The 27,944-nt window shown below is 50.7% G+C and overlaps 1 protein-coding gene across 1 annotated transcript in view; it reads right to left on the minus strand.

Annotated features, from left to right (window-relative positions):
* Positions 1 to 27,644, minus strand: part of LRRC38 (leucine rich repeat containing 38) — a 42,876-nt gene extending 15,232 nt beyond the window's left edge. Inside the window, exon 1 of the mRNA XM_003891145.5 lies at positions 26,607 to 27,644. Coding sequence (XP_003891194.1) covers positions 26,607 to 27,237 — 631 coding nt within the window. The 5' untranslated portion in view covers positions 27,238 to 27,644. The remainder of the gene's footprint in view (positions 1 to 26,606) is intronic.
* Positions 27,645 to 27,944: the final 300 nt, after the last annotated feature.

Below are 27,944 nucleotides of genomic sequence, written 5' to 3' on the forward strand. Positions count from 1 at the left end.
ACTCCTGACCTCGTGATCCGCCCGCCTCGGCCTCCCAAAGTGCTGGGATTACAGGCATGAGCCACCGCGCCTGGCTGAACACATTCTTAATTATTTCCCTAAGATACATTCCCACAAGTTGAAGGTTGTGGGTGAGTCCTTGAACTTGTGCCAACACTGGATTTTGTCACTCTTTCATCTTTATCAATCTGATAAGCCATGAAAGGATATATTGTTGATTTGGTTTGCATTTATCTGATTATCAGGAGAGCTGAACGTTGTATTACGTGCTTACTGGAAACTTGGATGTGTCCTTCTGTGAACTGCCTGCCCAGGAGCTGTGACATGAGCTTTGCAAGTCTTCCCAAGGTGAGAGGCCGTCGTGCAAAGGGGGAATTGGAGAGAAATACAGTGGATCCAGCCCACCCAACCCCACCCATTTCCACAAACTTCAACTTGTGGGAATGTGTCTTGGGGAAATCATGAAGAATGTGGGCAAGGCTGTTCACAGCAGTATTGCTTCTAGGAGAGAAAACTGGAAACCTCCCGGGGCTGAGTAAATCGTGGCTCATCTACACAATAAAATATCCTGCAGCCATTACTGTAGCTACAACTTCAGGGAAGGCAGGTTCTTCCTCCCATGGCCTAGAGGAAGGACCAACATGGAAGGTTCTCCAGGGACCACTGGGCATTGGTCCCTCTGCTCTTGGCAAGAGCTTACTACTCCCCGTCACTCTCTTCTGCTTTCCCTCCCTGGCTAAGAGAGCCCAGCCTATGCTGGTAGAATACCTTCCCCTGCCCTCCCTGCCAGCCTCCAGGAACTCCAATCCCAAAGGCCCAGGAAATAACAGCGGCTTTTTGGCCTTTCAGGCCACAGCCAGCCTTGGTTTCACAGTATCATAGAGGATCTGAAGCCATCTTTGGTATCTCTCACTTTCCCTCCCTCCCTACCCCTCTCCCTTATTTTACATATGAGAGGCCCAGAGAACTTGGGCAATTTGTCTAAGGTCACTTGGAGTCTAGACTGGAACCCAGGTCTCCTGACTCCCTGTGTAGTGCTCTGCCCAGGCACCAGGTCCTTAATTCGCCCTGAGCATCTGGGGAAGCTGCACGTGCTACAGTCGCTGCTGCAGCCGCTTCAAGCCGCAGAAAAATATTATTCTTAAGGAGGCAGCTGAGAGGGGACCGCAGGGCTTGCTCCTCTCCTGGGGACACGGGTGCCAGGAACACCAGCTCTAATTTCTGATAGTGCTGACCTGTGTTCTCTACCACCACTTTCATTAAATATCGACAGTGGCATAGGGCAAAAATTCCCAATTAAACTCCCGTCTCGCCTCCACCGCAGACACTTCGTCTGATTGAGTAATAAGCTGATTTTGCTAAGAAGAAGCTGCATCTGCAGCTTTGGGTCAAGGGTTCACCCTGGCTTGTCCTGGCTCCACAGAGTGTGTCCTGTAGAAGGGGCAGTGCAGTAACGGGGACCCTGCACCAGGGGTGTGACCTGTGTCTGAATGCCACACGCTAGCCTGAGTCCCACCCCTCATCTTAAAACACTGACATCAGTCACACACATAAGCGAGGAAAATCGACTGACCGTTCATGTGATTTTTGTAATCTGTCCTTCCCCTGGTAAGAAACGAGCAGAGGATGATCATAGAATTTTCTTTGTTTGTTTGTTTTTGAGACAGAGTCTCGCTCTGTCACCCAGGCTGGCATGAATTGGTGCAACCTTGGCTCACCACAACCTCTGCCTCTCGGGTTAAAGCCATTCTCCTGCCTCAGCCTCCTGAGTAGCTGGAATTACAGGCACCTGCTACCATGCCTGGCTAATTTTTGTATTTTTAGTAGAGACGGGGTTTCACCATGCTGGCCAGGCTGGTCTTGAACTCCTGACCTCAAGTGATCTGCCTGCCTCAACCTCCTAAAGTGCTGGGATTACAGGCATGAGCCACTGTGCCCAGCCTTATAGATAATTATACTCTTGGGAAGGAAGCAAGAGTTTCCACTATTCTCACTGATGTCACCATCACCCCTGTCATCTCGATCATCCCTGCCACTGCTGCTCCCATCACCTCCCCACGTCCACCCCTACCCCGACCTGCTCCATCATCCAAAATAAACACTTCCTAAGAGTTGAGCCCTATGCTGAGTACTAAGGAACTAACCTGTGTCTGGTGACTACAGATGATCTGGTTAGAGAGAACCTTCTGGTTAGGCAGTGTGAGGAAATCCAGGAATGGTCCATGAGTCTCGTACCTCCCATAGGCTGTCATGGTGCTCAGAGCTCCACACGGCCTCTGGATGGACAGGCACCCACTGTGGCTCCCTCCCAGGCCTGCCCTTCTAAAGTCTCCATTGTCCCAAGTTCATCTGTAATGGTGGGCTCACCGGCACGCTGGAAGCAGAGACGTGTTGTGTGTCTCAGGATATGCAGAGGTGTGTGTCCCCTCCCATGACACTGTCAAGCAGGCATCCTAATGGGAAGTAACATTTCTAGAAACTCCTGCTATTTATCAGGAACTACAATGAGTACTTCCCAGTTACCATTTAACCCCTTTGCCCAACAACCCTTTAGGGCATTGGTTCTCCGCTGGGGGTGATCTTGCCCATCAGGGGGATTTGTCGATGTCTGGAGACATTTTTGGTTGTCACCCTAGGTGGGGCACCAGTAGCATCTGGAAGGTGGAAGACAAGGATGCCATGGAACATCCCATACTGCACAAGACAGCACCCACAACACAGAAGTAGCCAGCCTCACTCACACAGCAGCTGTGCTGAGTGTGAGATGCCCTGCCTTGGGGTATTTTTTAAATCCAGTTCAAAAATTTTTATTTTTCATTTTTTAGACAGGGTCTTACTCTGTCGCCCAGGCTGGAGTGCAGTGGCATGATCTCAGCTCACTGCAGCCTCGACCTCTTGGGCTCAGGCGATCCTCCCACCTCAGCCTCCTGAGTGACTGGGATGACAGTCATGTGTAACCCCACTCCTGGCTAATTTTTTGTATTTATTTGTAGAGACAGGGTTTAGCCATGTTACCCAGGTTGGCCAAAACAAATTTTTTTTTTTTTTTTTTTTTTGAGACAGAGTCTTGCTCTGTCGCCCAGGCTGCAGTGCAGTGGCACAATCTCGGCTCACTGCAAGCTCCGCCTCCCGGGTTCACGCGATTCTCCTGCCTCAGCCTCAAGAGTAGCTGGGACTACAGGCGCCTGCCACCACGCCTGGCTAATTTTTTTAATTTTTAGTAGAGACAGGGTTTCACCGTGTTAACCAGGATGGTCTCGATCTCCTGACCTCGTGAACTGCCCTCCTCGGCCTCTCAAAGTGCTGGGATTATAGGCATGAGCCACCATGCCCGGCCCCCAAAATAATTTTAATTGTGGTAAAATTTATAACACAACAATGTGAAGGTAGCTTCATGCTAGAGAAACAAACTGTCCACTTGAAAATGGCTAAGATGATATATTTAAATCTTAGCTATTTTCTTTTATTTTTTTTTTTAGACGGAGTCTCGCTCTGTCACTCAGGCTGGAGTGCAGTGGTGACATCTCGGCTCACTGCAACCTCTGCCTCCCAGGTTCAAGTGATTCTCCTGCCTCAGCCTCCAGAGTAGCTGAGATTACAGGTGTGTGCCACCATGCCCAGCTAATTTTTGTATTTTTAGCAGAGACGGGGTTTCATCATGCTGGCCAGGCTGGTCTCGAACTCCTGACCTCAGGTGATCCACCCGCCTCAGCCTCCTAAAGTGCTGGGATTACAGGCGTGAGCCCCAGCGCCCAGCCAAATCTTAGCCATTTTCAGGTGGAGAGTTTCTCTAGCGTTGTTACATTCACATCGTTGTGCGATCATCACCACCATCCACCTCCAGAACTCCTTCCATCTTCCCAAACTGAAAGTCTGTCCACATTAAACACTAACTCCCCATTCCCCCTCCTCCCAGGCACGGGCAAATATTATTCTACTTTCTCTTCTATGAGTTTGACTATTCTAGGTACTGCATAGAAGTGAAATCATACAATATTTGTCCTTTTGTGATTAATTTCACGTAGAATAATGTCCTCAAGGTTCATCCATGTTGTAGTGCATGTCAGAATTCCCTTGCTTTTTAAGGCTGCACAATAATCCATTTCATGGATAGACAATATGTTGTTTTTACATTTAATTGGAGGAAAAATATAATGTAAAAAATAGAGAAAATTTTCATTCTTTTTTTTGAGACAGAGTTTCGCTCTTTTTGCCCAGGGCTGGAGTGCAATGGCGCGATCTCGGCTCACCGCAACCTCCGCCTCCCGGGTTCAAGCGATTCTCCTGCCTCAGCCCCCCGAGTAGCTGCGATTACAGGCATGTGCCACCACCCCGGCTAATTTTGTATTTTTAGTAGAGACGGGGTTTCTCCATGTTGGTCAGGCTGGTCTTGAACTCCCGACCTCAGGTGATCCACCTGCCTCGGCCTCCCAAAGTGCTGGGATTACAAGCGTGAGCCACCGCGCCCGGCGAAAATTTTCATTCTTATAAAAAGCACTTTTGGCCGGGTGTGGTGGCTCACGCTTGTAATCCCAGCACTTTGGGAGGCTGAGGCAGGTGGATCACCTGAAGTCAGGAGTTTAAGACCAGCCTGGCCAACATGGCGAAACCCCATCTCTACTAAAAATACAAAAATTAGCCAGGAGTGGTGGTGGCAGGTGCCTGTAATCCCAGCTGTTCGGGAGGCTGAGGCAGGAGAATCGCTTGAACCTGAAAGGTGGAGGTTGCAGTGAGCAGACATCGCACCACTGCACTCCAGCCTGGTCGACAGAGCGAGACTTCATCTCAAAAAAAAAAAAAAACGGGGGGGCACTTTTAAAAAACATACTATTACCCAGCCCTGAAACTCTATGAATTCTTCTCTTACTCATCCAGGACCTGTTTGACTGGCGCCTCTGTAGACCCAGCAGATCTCAAGCCAACCTAACATAGCGTTCACAATTGTATCACAAAGATGTAACGCATCTCTGCTCTGCCACTCCCCTCTCTCCTCTGACCCAGGCCTAACCTCTGACCACGTGAGGCCTGTGTCTCTTGGGAGTTCCCTGGGAGCCACGCTGTCCCTGGGATGGAGATTCTCCCTCTGTGTCTGTGCTGTGTGTGAGTTATTCCAGGGATATCTTCCTGTGAATGCCAGCATCTCAGCCTCAGCTCACGAAGTGCTCTCTATGCTTCAAATAGCTGCAAAACAATTTACCAATAAAAGTAATTCCGATTTTCCTGGCAAGTCGGAAATCAAGTTGCTTTTTTTTTTGTTTTGTTTCTGTATTTATAATTTTTCTAGCAGCAAGGGCCATGGTAGACCTAGGTTCCCAGCAGCAGATATCTGCACCTGGTGGTCTTTAGCGGGGTTCAATACTGCAGCAACTGCTGTCACCAGGGCCAGAGTTGTGGTAGGGGAAGTGACCTCGAGGTGGGGCCTTTGGGGTGGACAAGGGGAGGTTTCATGAGAAATGAGCCTACACAGGTGGAGGAGACTTCGCCATTATCTGACCTTCTACCGTCACGGTGGGGACACAGCAGTGAGATTACTTCCCTGGAGGAGATACTGACCGACCCTCTAAGTCGTCCACATGCTAATCCTCAGAATCTGTGAATATGCTGCCTTGCAAGGCAGAAGAGGCTTTGCCGATGTGATTAGATTAAGGTTCTTGGGATTGGGGGATGATCCTGGATTTGCAGGCAGTCCTGATAGAATCACGAGGGTCCTTATAAGAGGGAGGCAGGAGGATCAGAGTGGGAGAAAGAGATATGCCGATGTAAAGAGAGGTCACGGGGAGGTGCCCAAGAGCCGGGGGGTGCCGGCACCCTGTAACCTGGAAAGGCAAAAGGACACAGACATCGTGATTTTAGCCTGTAAGACACATTTTGGGCTGGGCACGGTGGCTCATGCCTGTAATCCCTGCATTTTGGGAGGCTGAGGTGGGTGGACCACAAGACCGGCCTGCCCAACATGGTGAAACCCCGTATCTACTAAAAATACAAAAATTAGCTAGGCGTGGTGGCGCGCTCCTGTAATCCCAGCTAATCGGGAAGTTGAGGCAGGAGAATCACTTGAACCCAGGAGGCAGAGGTTGCAGTGAGCTGAGATGGCGCCACTGCACTCCAGCCTGGGCAACAGAGGGAGACTCCATCTCAAAAAAAAAAAAGAAAAAAAAAGACGCATTTTGGACATCTGACCTCCAGAACTGGAAGATAACAGATTTGTGTCATTATAAGCCCTACAACGTGGTCGTTTGTTCCAGCAGTAATAAGAAACTCACACGTACCCCTAGGTCACACAGTGAGTCAGTGGCAGAGCTGAGCCCAGGAGCCAGGTGTCCGCACTCTCAGTTCCACCCATGTTCAGCAGTTCGTCATTGAGACACATCTGTGGCTCAGTGTGAGCCTCAGGAACTGGGTCCTTTGAGTGTTAACACTGACTGACTGCAGTGACAATAACAGTGGCATTGACGTGCTCTGTGTGCCAGGCACTGTGCTAGACTTTATTTATTTATTTTTTTTTCATTTCTTCCTTGCTATATAATGTGGTAGGCTTTTTACAGGGATTCTCTCTCTGGCCCTCATGGTAGATTTGTGAATTTTTTTTTTTTTTTGAGATGGAGTCTCGCTCTGTCGCCCAGGCTGGAGTGCAGTGGCACAATCTCGGCTCACTGCAAGCTCCGCCTCCTGGGTTCACGCCATTCTCCTGCCTCAGCCTCCCAAGTAGCTGGGACTATAGGCGCTAGCCACTACGCCGGGCTAATTTTTTTGTATTTTTATTAGACACGGAGTTTCACTGTGTTAGCCAGGATGGTCTCGATCTCCTGACCTCGTAATCCGCCCACCTCGGCCTCCCAAACTTTGGTTTCCAAAGTGCTGGGATTACAGGCGTGAGCCACTGCACCCGGCCTTGTGACTATTTTTGTCCACTTTTTATACATAAGAAAACTGAAGCACATAGCGGTGAAGCAGTTTGCCCAGGCTCACACAGCTGGTAAATAAAGGCACTGAATTTAAACGATGGTGGATCGAAATCAAAAGTCTGTGTTCCTAGCCACTGTGATGTATCTATCCCCCTCTAAGGGGTGCCATGCAATATGAGGGGAGCAGTGCTGAACCAGGAACTGGGGGGCTTGGCTCTTGCCTCGGCTTCTCACTAGTTCGCTGTGTGACTTTGTGCAAGTCACTTGGTCTCTCTGAGCTGTGGTTTCCTACCTGAAAATGAAGAAAGGCAGGTTACCTGACCCTACAGTCTACGCATGTGTCTTCTGGAATGTTGGCTCCACGAGGGCAGAGCCATGGTCAGCCTCGCTATGTCCTAGGCAGCTGGACTTAAATTTGCTTTCGGCAGGTGTTTGGTCTGCTCTGGTTTCTGCTTATATGTTCAGGTCACCTTTGGTTTAGCCCCTGCGAGGCCAGGTTCTGAAGCAGGGAAGCTAAGTTTGGCTCTCAGCCTAAAGCAGGAGCCATGGACACAAGGGAGTGGGGATACAAGTTTCTGCTATGCGATTTGAGACCACAGAAGAATCAGGGACAAAGATCCTGGAACCGGTCTCTCTGAAGCATGGAGCAGAAGCAAGACAAATATTCATGAAGGAAAGAATGAGGATGAGCTGGTGACATACACGGTGGGATAGCCCCAGTGTGTCTGGGAGCCCAGGCTGCACGGGCCCACAGGAAGAGCTGTAGAAGGTCAGTATTCTGGCTCAAGGGTAGCTGAACATAAACTAGATGTACGTGATACATATTTAGAAGCCGATTCTGGTTGCTGGTGGGTGATCCAATTTCTGACAAGGATCCGGTGTGAGCAGAATGAGACCTGAGACATGCAAGAGGCTGGGAGCTTTGCATGTCCTCTGCTGCAGGCTTAAGGGCTCTGTCTATTTAGGTTCAGAAAGGAACGTGGTGGAGACGGGGAGGGAGGGAAGAGGAGTGACTGCTCTGGGTATCAAAGGAGGCACAGTCACTGGTTTATCAGCACTCTGGACCCTCCTTCAAGACCTACTCCTTTGGTCAGCAGAAGCAGAATAGGAACCCCAGAAAGAATCACAGGACTCAAGCACCCTGGGCAGAAATCCCACCTGATACATGATGCTCCTTGCAGCACCACTAAAAAGTGGTCATCTGGACTCTGCTCGAATGCCCCTAGTGATGGCAACCTCATTACCTCCCAAAGGCAGCCCATTTTCAGAGCCCTAATGAGGTTAGACAGTTCTCATTATGGTACATCGAGTTCTGTTTCCCTGTAGCTCCCAATCATGGGCCCATCTTCTGAGGTCAGAACAAGTCTCCGGTGTTCAGTGACAGCCCCTCAGGCGCCTGTAGACAGGCATTATGTTCTTCCAAGTCTCTACTCTTGAGAGTTGAACATCAATTTTCCTGTATCAGCACAGTCTTACTCTCCGAATACAAAGAGTGTCTGACATTTTCTAATGAACAGGAAACCCAGGTAACGGCTTACAAATTGTGATTAGAAGGGGTCTGGGGGCCTCAACCTTCCTACTCTCCAAACACCCCTATCCAAGCATCACCATGTCTGAGAGTCTATACAAACTCATGCCTCAATGATCGACAGCGCTTATCAGATATATATATAATATTATATATAATATAATATATATATTATATATCATATGTATACATTACATATGATTATATATACATATATTATATATATATAATGGAGAGAGAGAAAGAGAAAGAGAGAGTCTCGTTCTGTCACCCAGGCTGGGGTGCAGTGGCAAGATCCTAGCTCACTGTAATCTCAAACAATCCTGGCCTCAAGTGATCCTCTTGCCTCAGCTTCCCAAGTAGCTGGGACTACAGGTGTGTGCCACCAAACCTAGCTTTTTTTAAAAATTTTTTTTTGTAGAGATGGGGTTTCACTATGTTTCCTAGGCTGGTCTCAAACTCCTGGGCTCAAGCAATCCTCCCGCCTCAGGCTCCCAAGTGCTGGGATTACAGGCGTGAGCCACCTCACTCAGCCCCCTTCTGTCTTTACTGCATTTATCTCTGGTTAAGCCTCAAGTTGCTAACACTCCAGCAAGAACCAGTTGACCATACTGGCTTCTCTCAGCAAGGGACAATTCTGGAGGCCTATTCCTCTCCATTTCTCCTCCCTTTGCCTTGGCTCAGCATCCACCCACCATGTCATTCATCCCTTCAACGCATATGTATGGAACACCTGCAAGCGCGGTCCTAGCACTGTGGCTAAAACACTGAACAGAACAGACAAGGCCATGCTCTTGTGGCTATAACTAAGTGAAACAGATGATGGGTAAATGAGTAAAATGTATAATATGACCCATAGGGACTGGTGCAACAGGAAGAGGAGCAGGGGGACAGGAAAGGAGAGCCAGAGGCAGTGGGGTACAGGGTGGAATGGGGCTGTGGCTCAGGGATAAGGTGGCATTTGAGAAAGGGTCTGAGAGGAGGGAGGGGCCTAGTCATGCTGACACCCAGAGGGAGGTCATCCTGGCAGAGGAAGTAGCAGGTGCAAAGGTCCTGAGGTAAGGAAGTACCTGATGAGCTTCAGGAATGACAAGGAATCTGAGGTGCCCAGGCCAGTGTGAATGAAGGGAGAAGAGCAAGAAATTTGATCAGAAAGGAACTAGGAGGAGGACAGATCACAGGAGGCCTTGTGAGCCGCTGGAAGGACTTTTACTTCTGCTCTTCACGATACAGGAGCCCCTGGAGAGCTCTGAGCCGAGGAGGAACATGACTTGATACCTGACAAGCAGGGAGGGGTCACTGCTCCAGAAAAAGCTCTCATAGGAGAAGGTAGAAGTCAAATTTGTTTTTAACACGTGTTTAATCCACTCTGGTTTCCACTAATATGGTCAAGTTACCTTTGATTTACCTCCCTCCAAGTCAAGGTTCTAACTCAGGAAGACTCACTGAGTTTGGTTCTTAGCCTGAAGCAAGAGTGGAAGCTCATGGCTAAGAGACTCTAGTTTCTGACATGAGATTTGAGGCGCCGCAAAATGGTTAGCAACAAAGATCCTGGAGTCACACCTCAGCTCTGCCACTTCTTGACTGGTGACCACCTTGGTTTCCTCTCTGGGGGAATTGCTCCACATAAACTGGAGTGATTCTGAAGACTTCATATGAAAAAAAAAGAAAAATAGCTCATGATTAATTTTTCTATGATTACAAGTTGAAATGACATTTTGGGCCGAGCACGGTGACTGATGCCTGTAATCCCAGCACTTTGGGAGGCCAAGGAGGGCAGATCACCTGAGACCAGCCTGACCAATACAGAGAAACCCCGTCTCTACTAAAACTACAAAATTAGCTGGGTGTGGTGGCACTTGCCTGTAATCCCAGCTACTCAGGAGGCTGAGGCAGGAGAATCGCTTGAAGCCTGGAGGCAGAGGTTGCCATGAGACGAGATTGCACCACTCCACTCCAGCCTGGGCAACAAGAGTGCAAAACTCCATCACATATACACACACAAAGACATTTTGGATATGCTGGATTAAATAAAATATCCAAGATCATCTCATCTGCTCATTTTTCTGTTTTAAATACGGCTGCTGGAACATCTGGAATTATCTCTGCAGCTTGCATTCTATTTCTATCAGGCCACGCAGCCCAAGAGTTTTCAGCTCAGCGCCTGGAATCGAGCAGATAATTGACAAAATGAAGCCAGGGGAGGAGCCTGCTCCGGGGCAGGAAGCAGAGAGGACCCCCAACCAAAACATAAAAATAAAAAAAGGGCCCAGTTTGTGTTTTAGTGCTTATTTCCCCACATGCAAACCAAGGAAAGCAACTTATTTGGATATTATAAAATCTGAGGGCTGAGAGGCAGGGCATGGTGGCTCACATCTGTAATCCCAGCACTTTGGGAGGCCGACGTGGGCAGATCACAAGATCAGGAGTTCAAGACCAGCCCGAACATGGTGACACCATGTCTCTACTAAAAATATAAAAATTAGCCAGGTGTGGTGGTGCGCGCCTATAGTCTCAGCTATTCGGAAGGCTGAGGCAGGAGAATCCCTTGAACCTGGGAGGCGGAGGTTGCAGTGAGCCAAAATTGTGCCACTGCACTCCAGCCTGGGTGACGAAGCAAGACTCTGTCTCAAAAAACAAACAAACAAACAAACAAACCCTGAGGGCTGGACCCATTCTGGAGGCTGTAAACCACTCCCTGCCTCTGACACGTGAGCTGTTAGCATTATACCCTGCAGGTGTCTCCTGGGGTGGCTGCAATGCAATACCACCAACTGGGTGGCTTATACAACAGAAATGCTTGTCTCAGAATTCTGCAGGCTGAACATCTGAGATGAAGGCATCGGCAGTGCTGGTTCCCTCCAAGGGCTGTAGGAAGAATCTGTTCCCGGCCTCCCCACTGGCTCCGGTGGTTTGCTGGGAATCTCCGGCTTTCCTTAGTTTGTAGGTACAACACCTCCACCTCTGCCTTCCTCTTCACAGGGCATTCTCCCGGTGTGCGTGTCTGTCGCTATGTCTGTCCAAATTGCCCCTTTTTATAAGGACACCAGTCATACTGAGTTCAGACTAACATCTGCAACGGTGATCCTACTGCATTTTTTGTTTGTTTGTTTGCTTTTTTGAGACAGAGTCTCACTAGTCTCACTCTATTGCCCAGGCTGGAGTGCAGTGGCATGATCTCAGCTCACTATGCAACCTCCGCCTCCCAAGTTCAAGCAATTCTCCTGCCTCCACCTCCCAAGCAGCCGGGATTACAGGTACCCGCCACCACACCCGGCTAATTTTTGTACTTTTAGTAGAGATGGGGTTTCACCATGTTGGCCAGGCTGGTCTCAAACTCCTGACCTCAAGTGATCCACCCACCTCCGCCTCCCAAAGTGCTGGGATCACAGGCATGAGCCACCGCGCCTGGCTGGATGATCCTATTTCTAAACAATAGAAATAGGATCAGGTCACATTCTGAAGTATTTAGGGTTAAGACTTCCATGTATGAACTTGGGGGTGACAGGGAGACACAATTCAACCCAGAGCATCCTTTTCCGTTGCTCCTTGCTCAGAAATCTACAGGAATTTGCTTCTTTTGTCAGGATCCTGGCATGGCCCACTCAAACAGGATTATTTGAACAGAGTCTAACAAAGGGGCTGGTTACAAAGGTGTGTACTGGATTTCGAAAGTCAACAGGGATACTGCGGTACCCCAGGGCTCAGGCCAGTGGGCGGGGTGGTCTTACGGCCCCAGCCTGAAGAGATAAGGAGAGCAGGCAGTTATGTAAGGCAGAGAGGCAGCAGGACTGGAGCTGTGTGCGGACTTCCAGACCACAGTGTGACCCACGGGAGGTTGCTCGCAGCAGGTATGCACGCTTTCTGTATGTGTATTGTGAAAGAAAAATAAATCTCACCCAAATCACTAAGCCAAAGGGAAAAGTCAAGCTGGGAACTGTGTAGGGCGAACCTGCCTCCCATTCTCTTCCTAAATAAGATAGCTACAAAGATTGGCCGGGCTTGGTGGCTCATGCCTGTAATCCCAGCACTTTGGGAGGCCGAAGCAGGCGGATTACCTGAGGGCAGGAGTTGGAGATCAGCCTGGCCAGCATGGAGGAACCCCGTCTCTACTAAAAATACAAAAATTAGCCAGGCAGGGTAGCACACGCCTATAATCCTGGCTACTTGGGAAGCTGAAGCAGGAGAATCACTTGAACCCGGGAGGCAGAGGTTGCAGGGAGCTGAGATCATGCCACTGCACTCTAGCCTGGGCGACAGAGTGAGACTCTGTCTCGGGAAAAAAAAAAAAAAAAGCTACAAGATTTAAAAAGAAAAGAAAAAAGCTACATACCTCCCTCACAATTTGCCCACAACGAAATTCTCTGTGGACAAAGGGCAGGCAGAGCTCAGAGTCATCTCTCTGTTCATATGAGACAAATGCCCATCTGATTGCTTCCTTTAACCTACTCTTTCACTCAGACAGACTGTGGCATAAGTGACTATTCCTATAAATTGCGCATTCAGCAAAAGACTAATCAGAAACTTGAAAGAATGAAACTGTTTGTCTCTTACTTACCTATGACCTGGAGGCCCCCTCCCCACTTCGAATTGTCCCACCTTTCCGGACCGAACCAGTGTACATCTAACATATATTGACGGATGTCTCATGTCTTCCTAAAATGTATAAAACCAAGCTGTGACCCGACCACCTTAGGCCCATGTCGTCAGGACATCCTGAGGCTGTGTCACAGACACATCCTGAACCTTAGTAAAATACACTTTCTAAATTCACTGAAACCTGTCTCAGATACCTTTTGGTTTACGGTGTTATACTAAAACAAAAGGTTATAAAGTGAACACCAGAAAGCAAACGAAAGAGAAATTTTAAATGATACGACATTCTGGAAAAGGCAAAGCTAGAGGCGGCGAAAAGATCAGTGGTCACCAGGGGTTGAGGAGGGAGGGGAGAGGAATGAATGAGCGGGACACAGAGATTTTTAGGGGCAGTAAAACTATTCTCTGTGATTCTATGATTGGGAAGGATGACATGACATAATCCACTTGTCAAAACCCATGGAATATGCAACACAGAGTGGACCCTCATGTACACTTGCTGTGGGCTTCAGTGAATAATCACGGTCACATTGGTTTATGCAATATATGGTACGGATGTGGCATACTAATATATATACGCATATGTATTAGTATATACTAAATAGTAGGTGGCATAGTAATATATATATGAATATATACAGCATATATAGAGAGTATATATACTATAGATAGTACTTAGGTGTTTACGGTACAGAGGTGACATATTAATGTAAGATGTTAAAATAGGGGAAACTGCAGGGTCAAGAGTAAAGGGAAATCTTTACTGTCTGCTTAATTTTCCATAAACCTCAAATTGCTCTTAACAAAGTCTATTATTTATTTATTTATTTAGAAACGGAATCTCACTCTGTTGCCCAGGCTGAGGTGCAGTAGTGTGATCTCGGCTCACTCCAACTTCCAACTACTGGGTTCAAGCGATTCTCCTGCCTCAGCCTCCCTACCAGCTGGGATTACAAGTGCGCGCCACCATGCCCAGATAATTTTTGGATTTTTTTGTTTTTTGGGGGGTTTTTTGTTTGTTTGTTTTGAGATGGAGTCTTGCTCTATTTCCCAGTCTGGAGTGCAGTGGCGAGATCTTGGCTCACTGCAACTTCCAATTCCCGGGTTCAAGCAATTGTCCTGCCTCAGCCTCCCTAGCAGCTGGGATTACAGGTGTGCGCCACCATGCCCGGCTCATTTTTGTGTTTGTTTGTTTGTTTTTTGAGACGGAGTCTCGCTCTGTCACCCAGGCTGGAATGCAGTGGCGCGATCTCAGCTCACTGCAAGCTCCACCTCCCGGGTTCACACTATTCTTCTGGCTCAGCCTCCCGAGTAGCTGGGACTACAGGCGCCCACCACCACGCCAGGCTTATTTATTTATTTATTTATTTATTTATTTATTTATTTATTTTGAGACAGAATCTTGCTCTGTTACCCAGGCTGGAGTGCAGTGGCGCGATCTCAGCTCACTGCAACCTCCGCCTCCCGGGTTCATGCCATTCTGCTGCCTCAGCCTCCCCAGCAGCTGGAACTACAGGTGCATGCTGCCATGCCCAGCTAATTTTTTATTGTTTTTTTGTATTTTTAGTAGAGACGGGGTTTCACCGTGTTAGCCAGGCTGCTCTCGATCTCCTGACCTCAGGTGATCTGCCCACCTCAGCCTCCCAAAGTGCTGGGATTACAGGTGTGAGCCACTGTACCCAGCCAAAGTCTATTAATTATTTTAAAAAATAAAATAAAACCACCTTTTCACCCAGAGAAAATCACTATTGACACTAGGCTGTCTATCCCTCTGGTCAGTTTTCTAGGGAACTTACTTCTTTCCCCTGACCTCGGGGCTCCCATACCTGCCCCCTCTTGCTTCCCCAGTCTTGCTGCTCCCTGGCCAAGAGGGCAAGAGGCATTGGCCAAGAGGGTTCCTCACCCCCTCACCGCCTCCTCCCTCTGACTCGTGCACACACAAATGAACGCTGGAGCCGGGGTTTCCCATCAGCAAGCAGTTCTTGTGGCCTGGACCATCACCCTCTCTCCTTCTCTGGCTGCCCTGTTGTTATTCTGTGGCTTGCCATGTGACTTGGAAGGGGAGATGAGGAACGGTCTATAAACCACTGTCATTTTACTGGGCTAACACGAGCTCTCCTCATTTGCAAGCGCTCCTCCATTCTCTTCTAAAGATTTTTCACATCTGTGTTTCCTCGATCCTCTCGACAACCCTCAGGATGACAGGCAAGGGAACAAACACTCAGGGAAGTTAGGTGACCTGTCAAGTCAACAAGGATGTCCTGACCCTCGGCTCTAAGCCCTCTGCCCCCTCCAGGCGACCACCTCAACTTTCACTTCTGATGTAGATGATCACTTATGATGGTAACATCTAAAAGCACACATCATCTCATTGGGGTCTTATGAAAAAGCAATGCTATTCTTTCCAATAACGCAAGGAGGAAGGTATTTTTTCATATGAAGACAGGAACATATTCTTGCACCTCCTGATTTGAAAGAGATGTCCTGGGGTGGTGGGACATTGCCACAGGAACCCACCCAGGGGACCTTTGCTGGGAGCCTCAGACTCTTTCATCCTGTGCCCTGCAGGAGGCTGGCACAAGAGGCCCCAGCTCAGCTTACATCAGAACGAACAGGGGCCTTCTTGGTCACCTAGAGCAGGGATCTACCACTGGTGGCCAGTGGGAGGAACACGTTTTGGAGTTCAGCCAGCGTTCAAAGTGTGTGTTTGTTGTTTGTTTGTTTGTTTTTGAGACAGTCTCGCTCTGTCACCCAGGCTGGAGTGCACTGGCGTGATCTCGGCTCACTGCAAGCTCCGCCCTCTGGGTTCACACCATTCTCCTGCCTCAGTCTCCCAAGTAGCTGGGACTACAGACGCCCACCACCACGCCTGGCTAATTTTTAGTAGAGACGGGGTTTCACTGTGTTAGCCAGGCTGGTCTCGATCTCCTGACCTCAGGTGATCTGCCCGCCTCGGCCTCCCAAAGTGCTGGGATTACAGGTGTGAGCCACGGCGCCCGGCCCGCTCTGAATTGTTTATATACCTATATTCTCTGCTGACTCCAACCAGCTGCTTCTCCTGCTAACCTCACCCAGCAGACCCAGGGGCATCTGGGGTCTCACTCCTTCACTCCTTATCTGGGAAAATCCACTCTCTGGGAGGTGAGAAGGATGAAGCCGAGAGAAGCACGTGACTCTTAGATCCCACCGGGAGCTAACGTTGGAGCCAGGATTGGGACCACGGTCCTTGTCTGTTCGGTTTCTATTGGCCTTTGAGAAGCTGCCCCTTCATCTTGAATGGCCCATAGCTCCCTCGATGTCCTGACTACCTGACCTTGACATTTACCACATATCCAGCTGGGAGGATGGAGAAGATGGGACGCCAGGGGACTCCTGATTGGCAGCCTCCGCAGCGCGAGAGCCGGCCGAGAGCCGCTGGGAGGACGTGCTTTCCCAGATCCTGCTGTCTGCGTGGGTTGTCACACGTTTGGGATTTGACAGGCAATTCCTTAGTTCAGTGGGTTTTGTAAGTCTGTATACGTATCTGGTCTATTTGGCTACACTTCTATGCTTTAAACAAAGACAAAATAATAACAGCTTCTATATGTGGTGATGGAGGAAATCGCTCAAAAGCTTCTTTATATGACTATCATTTGAGGTCAAAGGAGAGATGCTATCACCTACATTTGACCAGGGGACACTGAGGACCAGGAACATCAGGGGACTTATCTGCCATCAGACAGCTCACTGGAAGCACAGACAGTCATGGACGCCTGGGGGTGGCTGCCCAGCCCTGCCCCAGACCCATGGTAACCACAGTACATATTTTTTGCCACACGGATAGGAAAACAGAGAAAGCCCATCAATACGCAGAGAGAAAAATAAGAAAACAGCATGAGGCTGGGCACAGTAGCTCACGCCTGTAATCCCAGCACTTTGGGAGGCCGAGGCTGGTGGATCACGAGGCCAGGAGTTTGAGACCAGCCTGGCCAATGTGACAAAACCCCGTCTCTACTAAAAATACAAAAAAAAGCTGGGTGTGGTAGTGTACACACCTGTAATCCCAGCTACTCAGGAGGTTGAGGCACGAGAATCGCTTGAACCCGAGAGGCAGAGGTTACAGTGAGCCGAGATCGTGCCACTGTACTCCAGCCTGGGCAACAGAGCGAGACTCTGTCAAAAGACAGAGGAGAGGGGGAGGGGAGGCGAGGGAAAGGGAGGGGGAAAAAGAGAAAGAAAGAAAGAGAGAAAGAAAGAAAGAAAGAACGAATGAAAGAGAAAGGAAGGAAGGAAGGAGGGAGGGGAAGGGGAAGGGGGAAAAGAAAGAAAAAGAAAAGAGAGAAGGAGAGAGAGAAAGAAAAAGAGAGGGACGGAGGGGAAAAGAAACGAAAGGAAATAAAGGAAGAAAGAAAAAAGAAAAGAAGAAAGAAAGAAAGAAGAAAAGAAAAGAGGAACAAAGAAAGAAAAAACAGTATGAGAAGCAGAGACAAGCATAGCAGCGAGGAAAGGGGGTGCTGTGTTCCCTGTGCCCCAGTTCTGCTCCCACGACTTCCTGGGGCTTGACTGACTGTTGAGGACCAAGGGTTCCTGGCCAAACCTGCGTCTTTAAGGGTAACTCTCCTATTTGCTTACTCCAGATGACACTGGTTTCTGTTTCTGTGAATTGATAAGCAAAGCTGTCCAATTCAGCTGGGGTTAAACCGAGACCTGTGGCCTCGGCATCCTGAACTCTGTCCAATGGCCACGCCCACTGTGCCTAGCAGAGGAGGGAAGAACATCGCAGCGCCTCTCCAGGACTCCTCTCCCCTCCTAGCACCACTCCCGCAGATGGGGACAGAGTAGCCGCTCCCTCCCTCCTGCATAGCAGGAGGCTACCAGGGATTTGACCAAGATCGCAACAACCCAATCTCGGAAAGAAACCCTGAGAATGTGCATTCTGGGCCCTGCCTTGGCTGAAGGCAATCCGGATATGCTTTGCTGACTGAAGTCACCGAGGGGTATTTGCTGAAAACAAAAACAAAGGCCAGTGATTTGGGCCTGTCCCTGGATGACCCTTAGGAATATGCATTCCTCGGCTCGCTCACTCCCACAGCCCCACTGAGACCCTCCTAGTCTCCTACGCAGGGTGCGGCTGACAGCAGCAGGCTGGAGGTCCTGATGCTTTTCGTTTTTTGTTTGTTTGTTTGTTTGTTTGTTTGTTTGTTGAGACAGAATCTCACTCAGTCGCCCAGGCTGGAGTGCAGTAGCATGATCTCGGCTCACTGCAACCTCTGACTCCCAGGTTCAAGCAATTCTCCTGCCTCAGCCTCCCAAGTAGCTGGGATTACAGGTGTGTACCACTGTGCCCAGCTAGTTTTTTGTATTTTTAGTAGAGATGGGGTTTCACCATCTTGGCCAGGCTGGTCTTGAACTCCTGACTTCAGGCAATCCGCCCGCCTCGGCCTCCCAAAGTGCTGGGATTACAGGCTTGAGCCGCCACGCCTGGCCCTGATACATTTTCACAGCCCGCACCAACCCGAAGGTTGATAAGGCCGGGCAAGCACCTCATCCCTGCAAACCATGATCCAGACCACAAGATGCTAGGACAGCAGGAACCACACAGCCACTTGGCTTAAAGGGCTTAACACTTTGGGTAACTGAGTCGGCTGGAACTTGCCTGCTGTACCTACTGGTGATACTGTCCTCTCCAAACCAAATCCCCTCCTGGGTTCCCCTGGGGCTATCTGTCCACTGTCTTACGTTGTTCAGCAAAAAGGGGTCCCTTTGAGTTCATTGATAGAGTAACTGGATGAGTGGAACATTTTCAGAAAGATCTGGTTTTTGAGGCCAGAGTAGGATGACCCTGTGGGGGCTGTCCAGGGAGCAACTAAGGCAGACCCCTCGGTGAGGTTGCCTTAGGTGAAGCTTGCAGTTGGCTTGGCACCAGACAGCCAGACCACAGTGCCCATAAGAGCTGGCACCTGGCTCCTAGACACTGATAATGGTGAGAAAGGTGACACCCCAGTGACTCAACTCTAAGAGACAAGTTAAACATGCAGTGGACTGTGGCACACAGGACATGTACCGACTCATCAACAGCAAGACAGCTTTTACTTGCATGAAAACTGAGACCTCAGTAAGCCTCTGCCCAGGAACACGGCTCTCTCAGGTATAAACACACACAACATGTTCACTTGACTGGTAAGCAAATAACGCAAATTAAAGCAATAAGGAGATGTTGTCACTTTGCCCAGCAAATTGAAAAACATTTTTTAAAAATGAGAATAAAAAATGTTGGGGGCCAGGCACGGTGGCTCACACCTGTAATCCCAGCACTCTGCCAGGCCGAGGTGGGTGGATCACCTGAGGACAGGAGTTTGAGACAAGCCTGGCCAATACTGTGAAACCCCATCTCTACTAAAAATACAAACATTAGCCGGGTGTGGTGGCATGCGCCTGTCATCCCAGCTACTTGGGAGGCTGAGGCAGGAGAATCACTTGAACCTGAAGGTGGAGGTTGCAGTGAGCTGAGATCATGCCACTGCACTCCAGCCTGGGTGACACAGCGAAATTCCATCTCAAAACAAACAAACACAAACAATGGGAAAGGTGTGGCTGCGCCTGTACTCTCTGCTAATGGTGCCAGGCAGCTGGCACCATTAAGGCATTCAGGGGTTTTAAAAAAAGGATAGACTTGGCTGGGCTCGGTGGCTCACGCCTGTAATACCAGCACTTTGGGAGGCCAAGGTGGGCAGATCACCTGAAGTCAGGGGCTCGAGATCAGCTTTGCCAACATGGTAAAACCCCGTCTCTACTAAAAATACAAAAATCAGCCGGGCATGGTGACGGACACCTGTAATCCCAGCTACTGGGGAGGCTGAGGCAGTAGAAGAGCTTGAACCCGGGAGGCGGAGGTTGCAGTGAGCTGAGATCGCGCCACTGCACTCCAGCCTAGGCAGCAGAGCGAGACTCCGTCTCAAAAAAATAAAAAAAAGCATAGACTTTCACCCTGTGTTTCCACCCCAAATAAAATAACCAGAGGTTTCCACAGACTTTCCATGTGTAAGGATATTCAGCTCAGCACTGTCTACATACAAAAAATAAAAGGAAACAAACCCACACTTCTAACAACAGGGGATGGGTCCAATTCATAAATCTATAAAATGACCTATTCTCAAGGCCATTTCAAGTTAAATCCTCCGACAACTGTAATGACAGGAAATGCTCCCAATTCAGTAACAGAAAAAAATCATTTTGCGAATGTATAGTATCATATCAATCGTTTAAATATACATATATGTAAGAATACAACTAGAATAAAATGTAGCAAAACTTTAATAGCAAGGGGATTCTGGATTCCTTTTATTTTCTTCATGATACTTTTGGCATTTCCCCAGTCTAATAACAGGAGCCTGTTATTTTTATCAACAGGAACATAAAGCTGCTTTTATTTTCTCAAAGAAGAAAAAGAAATAGAGTTACCGGGAGAAAGGACCAGCGTGACCTTCAGGCAAGCACCGGGTTTGTCCCTCAGGCTGAAATACCATTTATGCTGTCAGTATGACAAGAACTCCTCATTCCTCTGACCAACCCAGGCCCTCACAGGGTCTGACATCAGAAAACAGAAGTGGAGCTTCGGGGAGATGGGGAGCGGCTCCCCCAGCAAGCCCCAAGTCAGGCCTGGTAAGCTGATGGGGTTAAATGATGTGACCTGCCTGCCATGACGCCCTTCCTAGACAGGATGGTGCCTTCAGGGTCTGCCCCATGGGGCACCCAAGCCCCTGAACGCTCAGATGCTCCAGACGCTCTTTAGTGGATATTTTCTGGGAAGCTGTCTCCACCCAGGAGCCAGGGTTCACCACAGACCCAAGGCATGACATGTGGTTCTGTTTAATTCCGCCCCAGTCCATCCTTCCTCCCAGCCTTGCCCTCCCTACACCTCCGTGCATCAAGGTCATACAGCGAGAGAATCAGCTCGAATCTCTTTCCTAGTGCTGTAGGCTGTGACCTTCAGGCTACACGTGGCTGCGGCTAGAAAGGGAGGTGCCAGAGGGTGCCTGGGTGAATGCAGCCTCCCACCTTGACACCTGCAAGTGCTCCTCCTACGATACACTTCCAGGCATGCTGTGGGCTGTGTCAGCTGCTCTGTGCCCCTCCAAAGCCAAGCCCAGAGTCCAATGACCCCTACCAAGCCTCATGCCCACTGGCCTCGGTTTCTCAAACCCAGCGGCATTTTCTCCCTATGGCCCAGGACCAGGGCTAGGGACAGCACGTGTAAAGTCCTTCCACACTATGACAGCATTTCAGGCCCATGAGCCCAGAGCCCCAGTGCACCCAAGAGCTCTGCCCTCCCAAATGCACAGAGACTACGGCCCCCTGAACTCCCGCAGAGGGGGCTTTGGAGGTCACCTCCCCTGGGGGCCTCGACTTCCTAACTTTTAAAACCAGGTCAATCTCCCCTTCCCTAAAACTGTAGAACTTCAGACTTGGAAGGAGCCTTATGGTCTTCCTACCTACACTCTTTGTTTATAAGAGAAAAATCTAAGGCACAGAGGACAGGCAACTTATACACAGTCCCACAGTGAGTGAGTTACTGCACCACAGAGCCAGCGAAAAGCCCCAGCTCTCGCATGCATAGGAATCCCCGGAGGTGTGGAGCTTGCTAACATGCAGATCCCCAGGCCTCAGCCCCCTACCCCCAAGCCCTCATTCAGTCGTAGATCTAGGGGCCTGTGAATCAAGCTGTACTTCACACAAGCCCCCCTGGAGATTCTCATGCAGGTGGTTCTCGGGTGACGCTTTGAGACACGCCATGGTGCTCCTTTTGTGTCTTTATGTCCTGCCCACTTCGCTGGGCTGCTATGCAGAGAAGATAACGGGACGACGTGAAAGGCTTTGAAGATCACTGCCAGGCGAAGACAGTCCTTGCACTGCTTCCTGGTCTCCTCTGAGCCCTCCTCACTCTCCCGCTCTGCCTTGGCTTCCAGATCTGGAGCCCTTTCTAATACTTAAAAAGAGATCAGTCGGGCATGGTGGCTCACGCCTGTAATCCCAGCACTTTGGGAGGCTGAGGCGCGATCACCTGAGGTCAGGAGCTCGAGACCAACCTGACCAACATGGTGAAACCCTGTCTCTACTAGAAATACAAAGTGATGGTGTGGCCTTGTACCTGTAATCCCAGCTACTCGGGAGGCTGAGGGCAGGAGAATGGCTTGAACCTGGGAGAGGAGGTTGCAGTGGGCAGAGATTACACCACTGCACTCCAGCCTGAGCAGCAATGGCTGCATCTCAAAAAAAAAAAACAAAAAGAGATCATCACTGTCCTTTTGGCGATACACTGTCCTAAACTGCCTGGAACCCCACTGTCTCACGGGAGAACCACCAGACTAGGCCACTGTCACCCAAACGGATCAGTGATGTTGGGGGTGAGTCATGCTGGGGATACTCTCATTCTCCCTCTTTTTGAGACAGAGTCTCACTCTGCCACCCCAGGCTGGAGTGCAGTGGCCCAATCTCGGCTCACTGCAGCCTCGCCTCCCAGGGTTCAAGCAATTCTCCTGCTCCTTCAATAACTAATCCTCGTCTTACCACCAATTGCAACTTAACTTTTTTTTTATTTTTTTAAAGTAGAGACGGTCTCATAGGCCAGTGGTTTCGAACTCCTGACCTCAAGTGGTCTGCCCGCCTAGGCCTCCCAAAGTGTTGGGATTACAGGCATGAGCCACTGCGCCTGGCCTCATTCTCGTTTTCTATGCGTATCAGAAAGAACTGGGTGTGGGTTCAACACTCCTGAATTCAAGTTCACCTCAGCCACTATGTAACCTGTGCAAACTTCTTCACTTCTTTGTACCTCTTTTGGTTTCCTGTTGGGTAAGCCGTAGGTAAAGGTACCTGCTAGGCACTGGGGTTGTATTAAAAGAGACAGCACTTGTAAACTACAAGGCGGCTGGTACCCATAAGATAGGGTGGTAGGGTTGCCAGATAAAATGCAGGATCCCCAGTTCATGTTAAATTTCAGAAAAACAATAAATAACGTTTTGGATACGTCCCAAATATTACATGGGACCTACTTATACTAAAATATTATTTGTCATTTATCTGAAATTCAACATTAATTGGGCATCTTGGGTGTTTTGGTTTGTTGCATTGTCGTGTTTTGGTTTTTGCTGATTGGCTGCTGGGTATTCTGGCATCCGTTGGCCCTCCTCCCACCAGCAAGGCAGTTCCTCCTCAGTCCTCAGACTCAGATTCCCCCAGCTCCTGGACCATGGAAGGGCCTGGACGGAGGGTACCACTGGGCCTTGACAGCCTTTTCTTCCTCCCCTCTGCTGCATGCTCTGGGGCCGAGTGCTCCCCGTCAGCCCTGTGGCCACAGGGGGAGGCTCACCTGGCAGACAGTACAATGTCTGCAACTGTCACAGCTAGACAAGGTCACAGGGAGAACGCTCTGGGCTCTGTCTTGTTTATCTGGGGGACAAGGGGGCAGGGAGGCAAGGGAAAGCAAGGGCAGCCTCCTCTTTGCTCCTTCCTTCAATTTCCTCCCCTGGAAGAGGCAGAAGGCCTGCCTAGAAAGCCCTGGAACTTGTACCCTAATGGAGCCTGGTTTTCTCTGGCAGGAAGTGGGTGGTCCTCAGGGAGGAGGTGCTTTGAGCCAGGAGATCCTGGTGCACCCCCAGCTCTGGGTTTAACTCTCTGTGTGATCTAAGGCAAACTACATCACTTCTTTAGTCAAAACAGGATAATAACAACAGCGCCAATTAAAACACTGATATAGTACACACTGTAAGCCAAGCACTGTTCTTGGTCCTTTATAAATAATGCCCTTTGAACCCTCCTAACAAGCCTAGAAGGTGGGTACTGTATCAGCCCCATTTTACAGGTGAGGAAACGGGTACAAAAAGATCACACAATCAGTAAGAAGTAGAGGCAGGATTTGAAGGTAAGCAGCTTGGCGCCGGTCTGGGCTCTGAGCTGTCTCTGTGAAAAGTAGAAAAAGCACAAATGCAGGAGGAGGTAGGAGGGGGCGATGAACACCTATTGAGCACCTACAGCACGCTAAGCAAGACAGTGTCCTTTACAGAGATGATCTCATTTAAATCTCACAGCAAGCATGGCAGAGGACACCGTTACCACATTCTGAATCCAGATGCAGAGAAACTGAGGCTTGGAGAGGTCAGGGACTTGCCTAGGATTATAAACCTGAGTCCAAACCTGAATGTGGGTCTCACTTCAAGGTATGTGCTGGGACCTCCACCACCCACCCTGCATCTGGCTCACAGTTTAGGAGACACTCTCGGGCCACACAGCATGGACAGTGGCAGTGAGACCAGAGCGGCTCGTGACACTGCACCCTGCGAGGTGCTCTGGAGCTGCGTCCATCCTCTCCCTACTGACTGAGACAAAGCCACACCCCCAACCCCTGTTCCCAGGGCCCTGGATATAGCTCCTTGCTCTGAACCTGTCCATCCTTCCTCCAGTCTTTCCCATCTTAGTCCAGTTTCTTCCCCACATCACAGAGAGCAGGAGGAGGAACATTTTGCCTCGATTGCTCTTGTTACTCTCACCCACATCACCTTGTTTGGATCCCGACAACCACTGGGTTGGATGGACTACACAGCATTACCCATATCCTGATTTCACTCAAAGGGAAGGTGAAGCTTAAAAAAGTGGAGTGACCCGGCCGGGCACAGTGGCTCACGCCCGTAATCCCAGCACTTTGGGAGGCCAAGGTGGGTGGATCACAAGGTCAGGAGATCGAGACCATCTGGCTAACATAGTGAAACCCTGTCTCTACTGAAAATACAAAAAATTAGCTGGGCATTGTGGCAGACGCCTGTAGTCCCAGCTACTCAGGAGGCTGAGGCAGGAGAATGGCTCGAACCCAGGAGGCAGAGCTTGCAGTGAGCCGAGATCGTGCCACTGCACTCTAACCTGAGTGACAGACCGAGACTCTGTCTAAAAAAAAAAAAAAAAAAAACTGGAGTGACCCACCCAGAGTCCCCCAGATTTTAGGCCAGGACTTAAACCCATGTCTTCAGACTCCAAATCCAGGGCTCTTTGGAGATCTTAGAGGTCAACTCAAGTATTCTAGAGATGAGGAAACTGAGGCCCAGATGGGACAAGTGGCCCGTTCAAGGTCACAGCCACCACAGCAGAACTGAGACAAACCCACAGCTCCCGACTTCATAACACCTTGCCTTCACTTGGAAGACAACTGGAGCCAATAAACCAACCCAACCAACAACAGGGGTGAATGGTGCCAACCCCACTGAAAACGAAAGGCGGAAGCAAGCAGGACGGAGGTGCACCCCATGCCACCGTGAGCTCTTCATCCGGTCACTCCTGTCTCCAGGACCGAGTCTACTGGTGGGGAGGGTCTGGGGAGCCAGACAAGTGGATGAGGACACAGTTTAAAGGTGGGGACTCTGCACCCTGCAGGCCAGATCGTTTTCGGAATTTCAGCCAGCCTGGGCTGAAAGTGCTGGCTCAGGGGCCTGCCTTTGCTGAGGAGTGAGCGCCCCGAAGCATGGGGTGTGTTTGATGACAGTTGGGAATGAAGATATGAATGCAGGAGTTCAGCACACAGATGAACAGCATCCTTGATTTCTCCATAAATGGGGGGAAAAAAGATATTCTGAAGCTAAATCTGCATGTATGTCACCTTTGATGATGTGTGCCTTGCAGCTGTGGTTCCAATTCTGCTGAAATCTTGGGAGCAAGGTGGGAGACAGAGTTCAGCTCTGAGACGTCACTGCGGGCACTGGTGCTCACAGGGTCACAAGTGGAAGGCTGGAATCCACTTAGGGGAAGGACACCCACCTGCCACCTCACTCTGGGTACTCATCCCTGTGGATGCTGGGGTCCCCTCCTTCTCAGCTCCACCCCTGCTCCCTTCCTGTGGGCCTTAATGGAGCCCCTTAACTCCCTCTGCCCTGGTGTTCCCGTCTGCCAAGCGGGTATGTATGCCCATGCTGCCATTGGAAGGGTGCACCAGGAAAGCAAAGGGGGCACCAGCCCACTCCATTTTGGTTCAGCGTTTTCACATCTGGCTGAAAAGCCACAGAGAACTACAAATCATTACTGCATCATTGGCTCTTAATGGGCTGCCATTATTCCTCATCAGAAATCTTCCTCACCCATATTAGACAGAAGAACAAACTGGAGCTGAGAAGCTGAGAGGCCAGGTTAGGCTCGGGAGGCTGCTGGAGAGCCCGTGGAACTGGCTGACTCCCCGTGCACGGTACTGAGAATAGGGCCTTTTCCCATACAGTAGGCTGCGTTCTGCTTACCAGAGACCTACAAGTAATCCACACCCGCCAGTCCTAGGACCCAAAGCCCAGGGAGATGATCGGGGCATCCCGAGAACAGGAAGGTCCCTAACTTGGGAAAGTGAGTTACTGGAGAAACAGGGGAAGAAGTCCAGCCCCGGGGTTCAGAAACTCCAAAGAATTCCAGATGTGTCCCTCTCCACCCACTTCCTCAGCGGAGACCCAGGAAAAGTTCAGGATCCCCCAAGCCTCCTCTTCCAAACTCAACCCAAGGCTCCTCGCACCCAGACTGGGGTCTGGGGGGCCTCTCCCTGGCCCCCTCCCTCCTCCAGCCCAGCCGGTCCGGCTCACCTTTGGGCAGTTTGGATGCGTTTTCCTGGATCCAGGAGAAGAGGTGGGCGAAGTCACAGTCGCAGAGCCAGGGGTTCCCGTCCAGACGCAGGGAGCGCAGCGCGGGCAGCGCGGCCAGGGCAGCCACGCTGAGGCTGCGCAGGTTGTTGTCGTTGAGCTCCAGCACCTGCAGCGACTCCAGGGTCTCGAAGGCGGCTTCGTGCACGCCCGCCAGGTTGTTGTTAGCCAGACTAAGCTTCACCAGCCTCCCGGCCGAGCGGAAAGCGCCGGCGCCCAGCTGGGTCAGGTTGTTGTAGCTGAGGTCGAGGAATACGAGCTTGGCCGAGCCGCTGAACGTGCCCTCCTCCAGCGAGCGCAGCGAGTTGTTCCTGAAGTCCAGGTAGACCAGGTCGCCGTAGAAGATGAAGAAGTCCTCGGGGATCTGCTGGATGCGGTTGCCGGCCACCAGCAGCTTGCGCACGTCCAGGGGAAAGGGGTCGGGCACGCTGGGCAGCCCGCGGTCGCTGCAGTCCACGGTGTGCGGGTCGGTGCAGGCGCAGCCCGCGGGGCACGCGTGCCCGGGCGCGAGCAGCAGCAGGAGGCTGCAGAGCCGGAGCGCCGCGGCGGCGCAGGCTGGGGCGCGGGGGCGCATGGCCGGGGGGCCCGCGCCGGCCGCGGCGACACCGAGGCGGCTCTCGGAGCGAGTCCTGGCGCGGGGCGGCGCAGTGAGGCACTGGCTGCCGGGCGCCGGGAGCCGGAGGGCGGCCCGGGCGGGGAGGGCGTGCGCCCGGGCGCGCGAAGGCTATGGAGCGCGGCGCAGAAGGACTGGGGGAGCCCGGACAGTAGGGACGGAGAGGGGAGGGGCGGGGAGGGAGGGGCGAGGGACTCACCAAAGGATTTCCCCGGACAGGAAATTAACGCGCTAGAAAAATCCCTTGGGAGAGGCAGGAGCGGTAGGGGGGGCCGAGTGGCCGTCCCCAGAACGCGGCCCCACCCTGGCAGCTGATTTCCGAGATCGGGAAGTAAGACGCCCCGCGCACTGGGCCGCGCTGCACTTGACGTCTAAGTTCAGTTACCAAGCCCAGGAGTGGTTTCCTTAAGGCGTGTCCCGGGCGTGCGCCCCGCCCCCTCGCGCCCGCCTGGTGCCAAAGCACGCTCCCTGCACGCCACCCCATGTCGCCAAAGGGAGTGGGACCTAGGTCACTCTGAGTCTACTCCGGGGGCAATTCCCGCAGTCTCTCGGGTGCCGCGCCAGGGGCTGCTGGTCTGAATTTGGGCGGGGTTCCAAGGAGAGAGATAGTGGCTAGTCTTCCCTTTTCCCTCCCCCACCTGCACTTGAACTATCTTAGGCCGGAGGGT

The sequence above is a fragment of the Papio anubis genome, chromosome 1, assembly GCF_008728515.1.
Source record: "Papio anubis isolate 15944 chromosome 1, Panubis1.0, whole genome shotgun sequence".
Taxonomy (NCBI): Eukaryota; Metazoa; Chordata; class Mammalia; order Primates; family Cercopithecidae; genus Papio; species Papio anubis.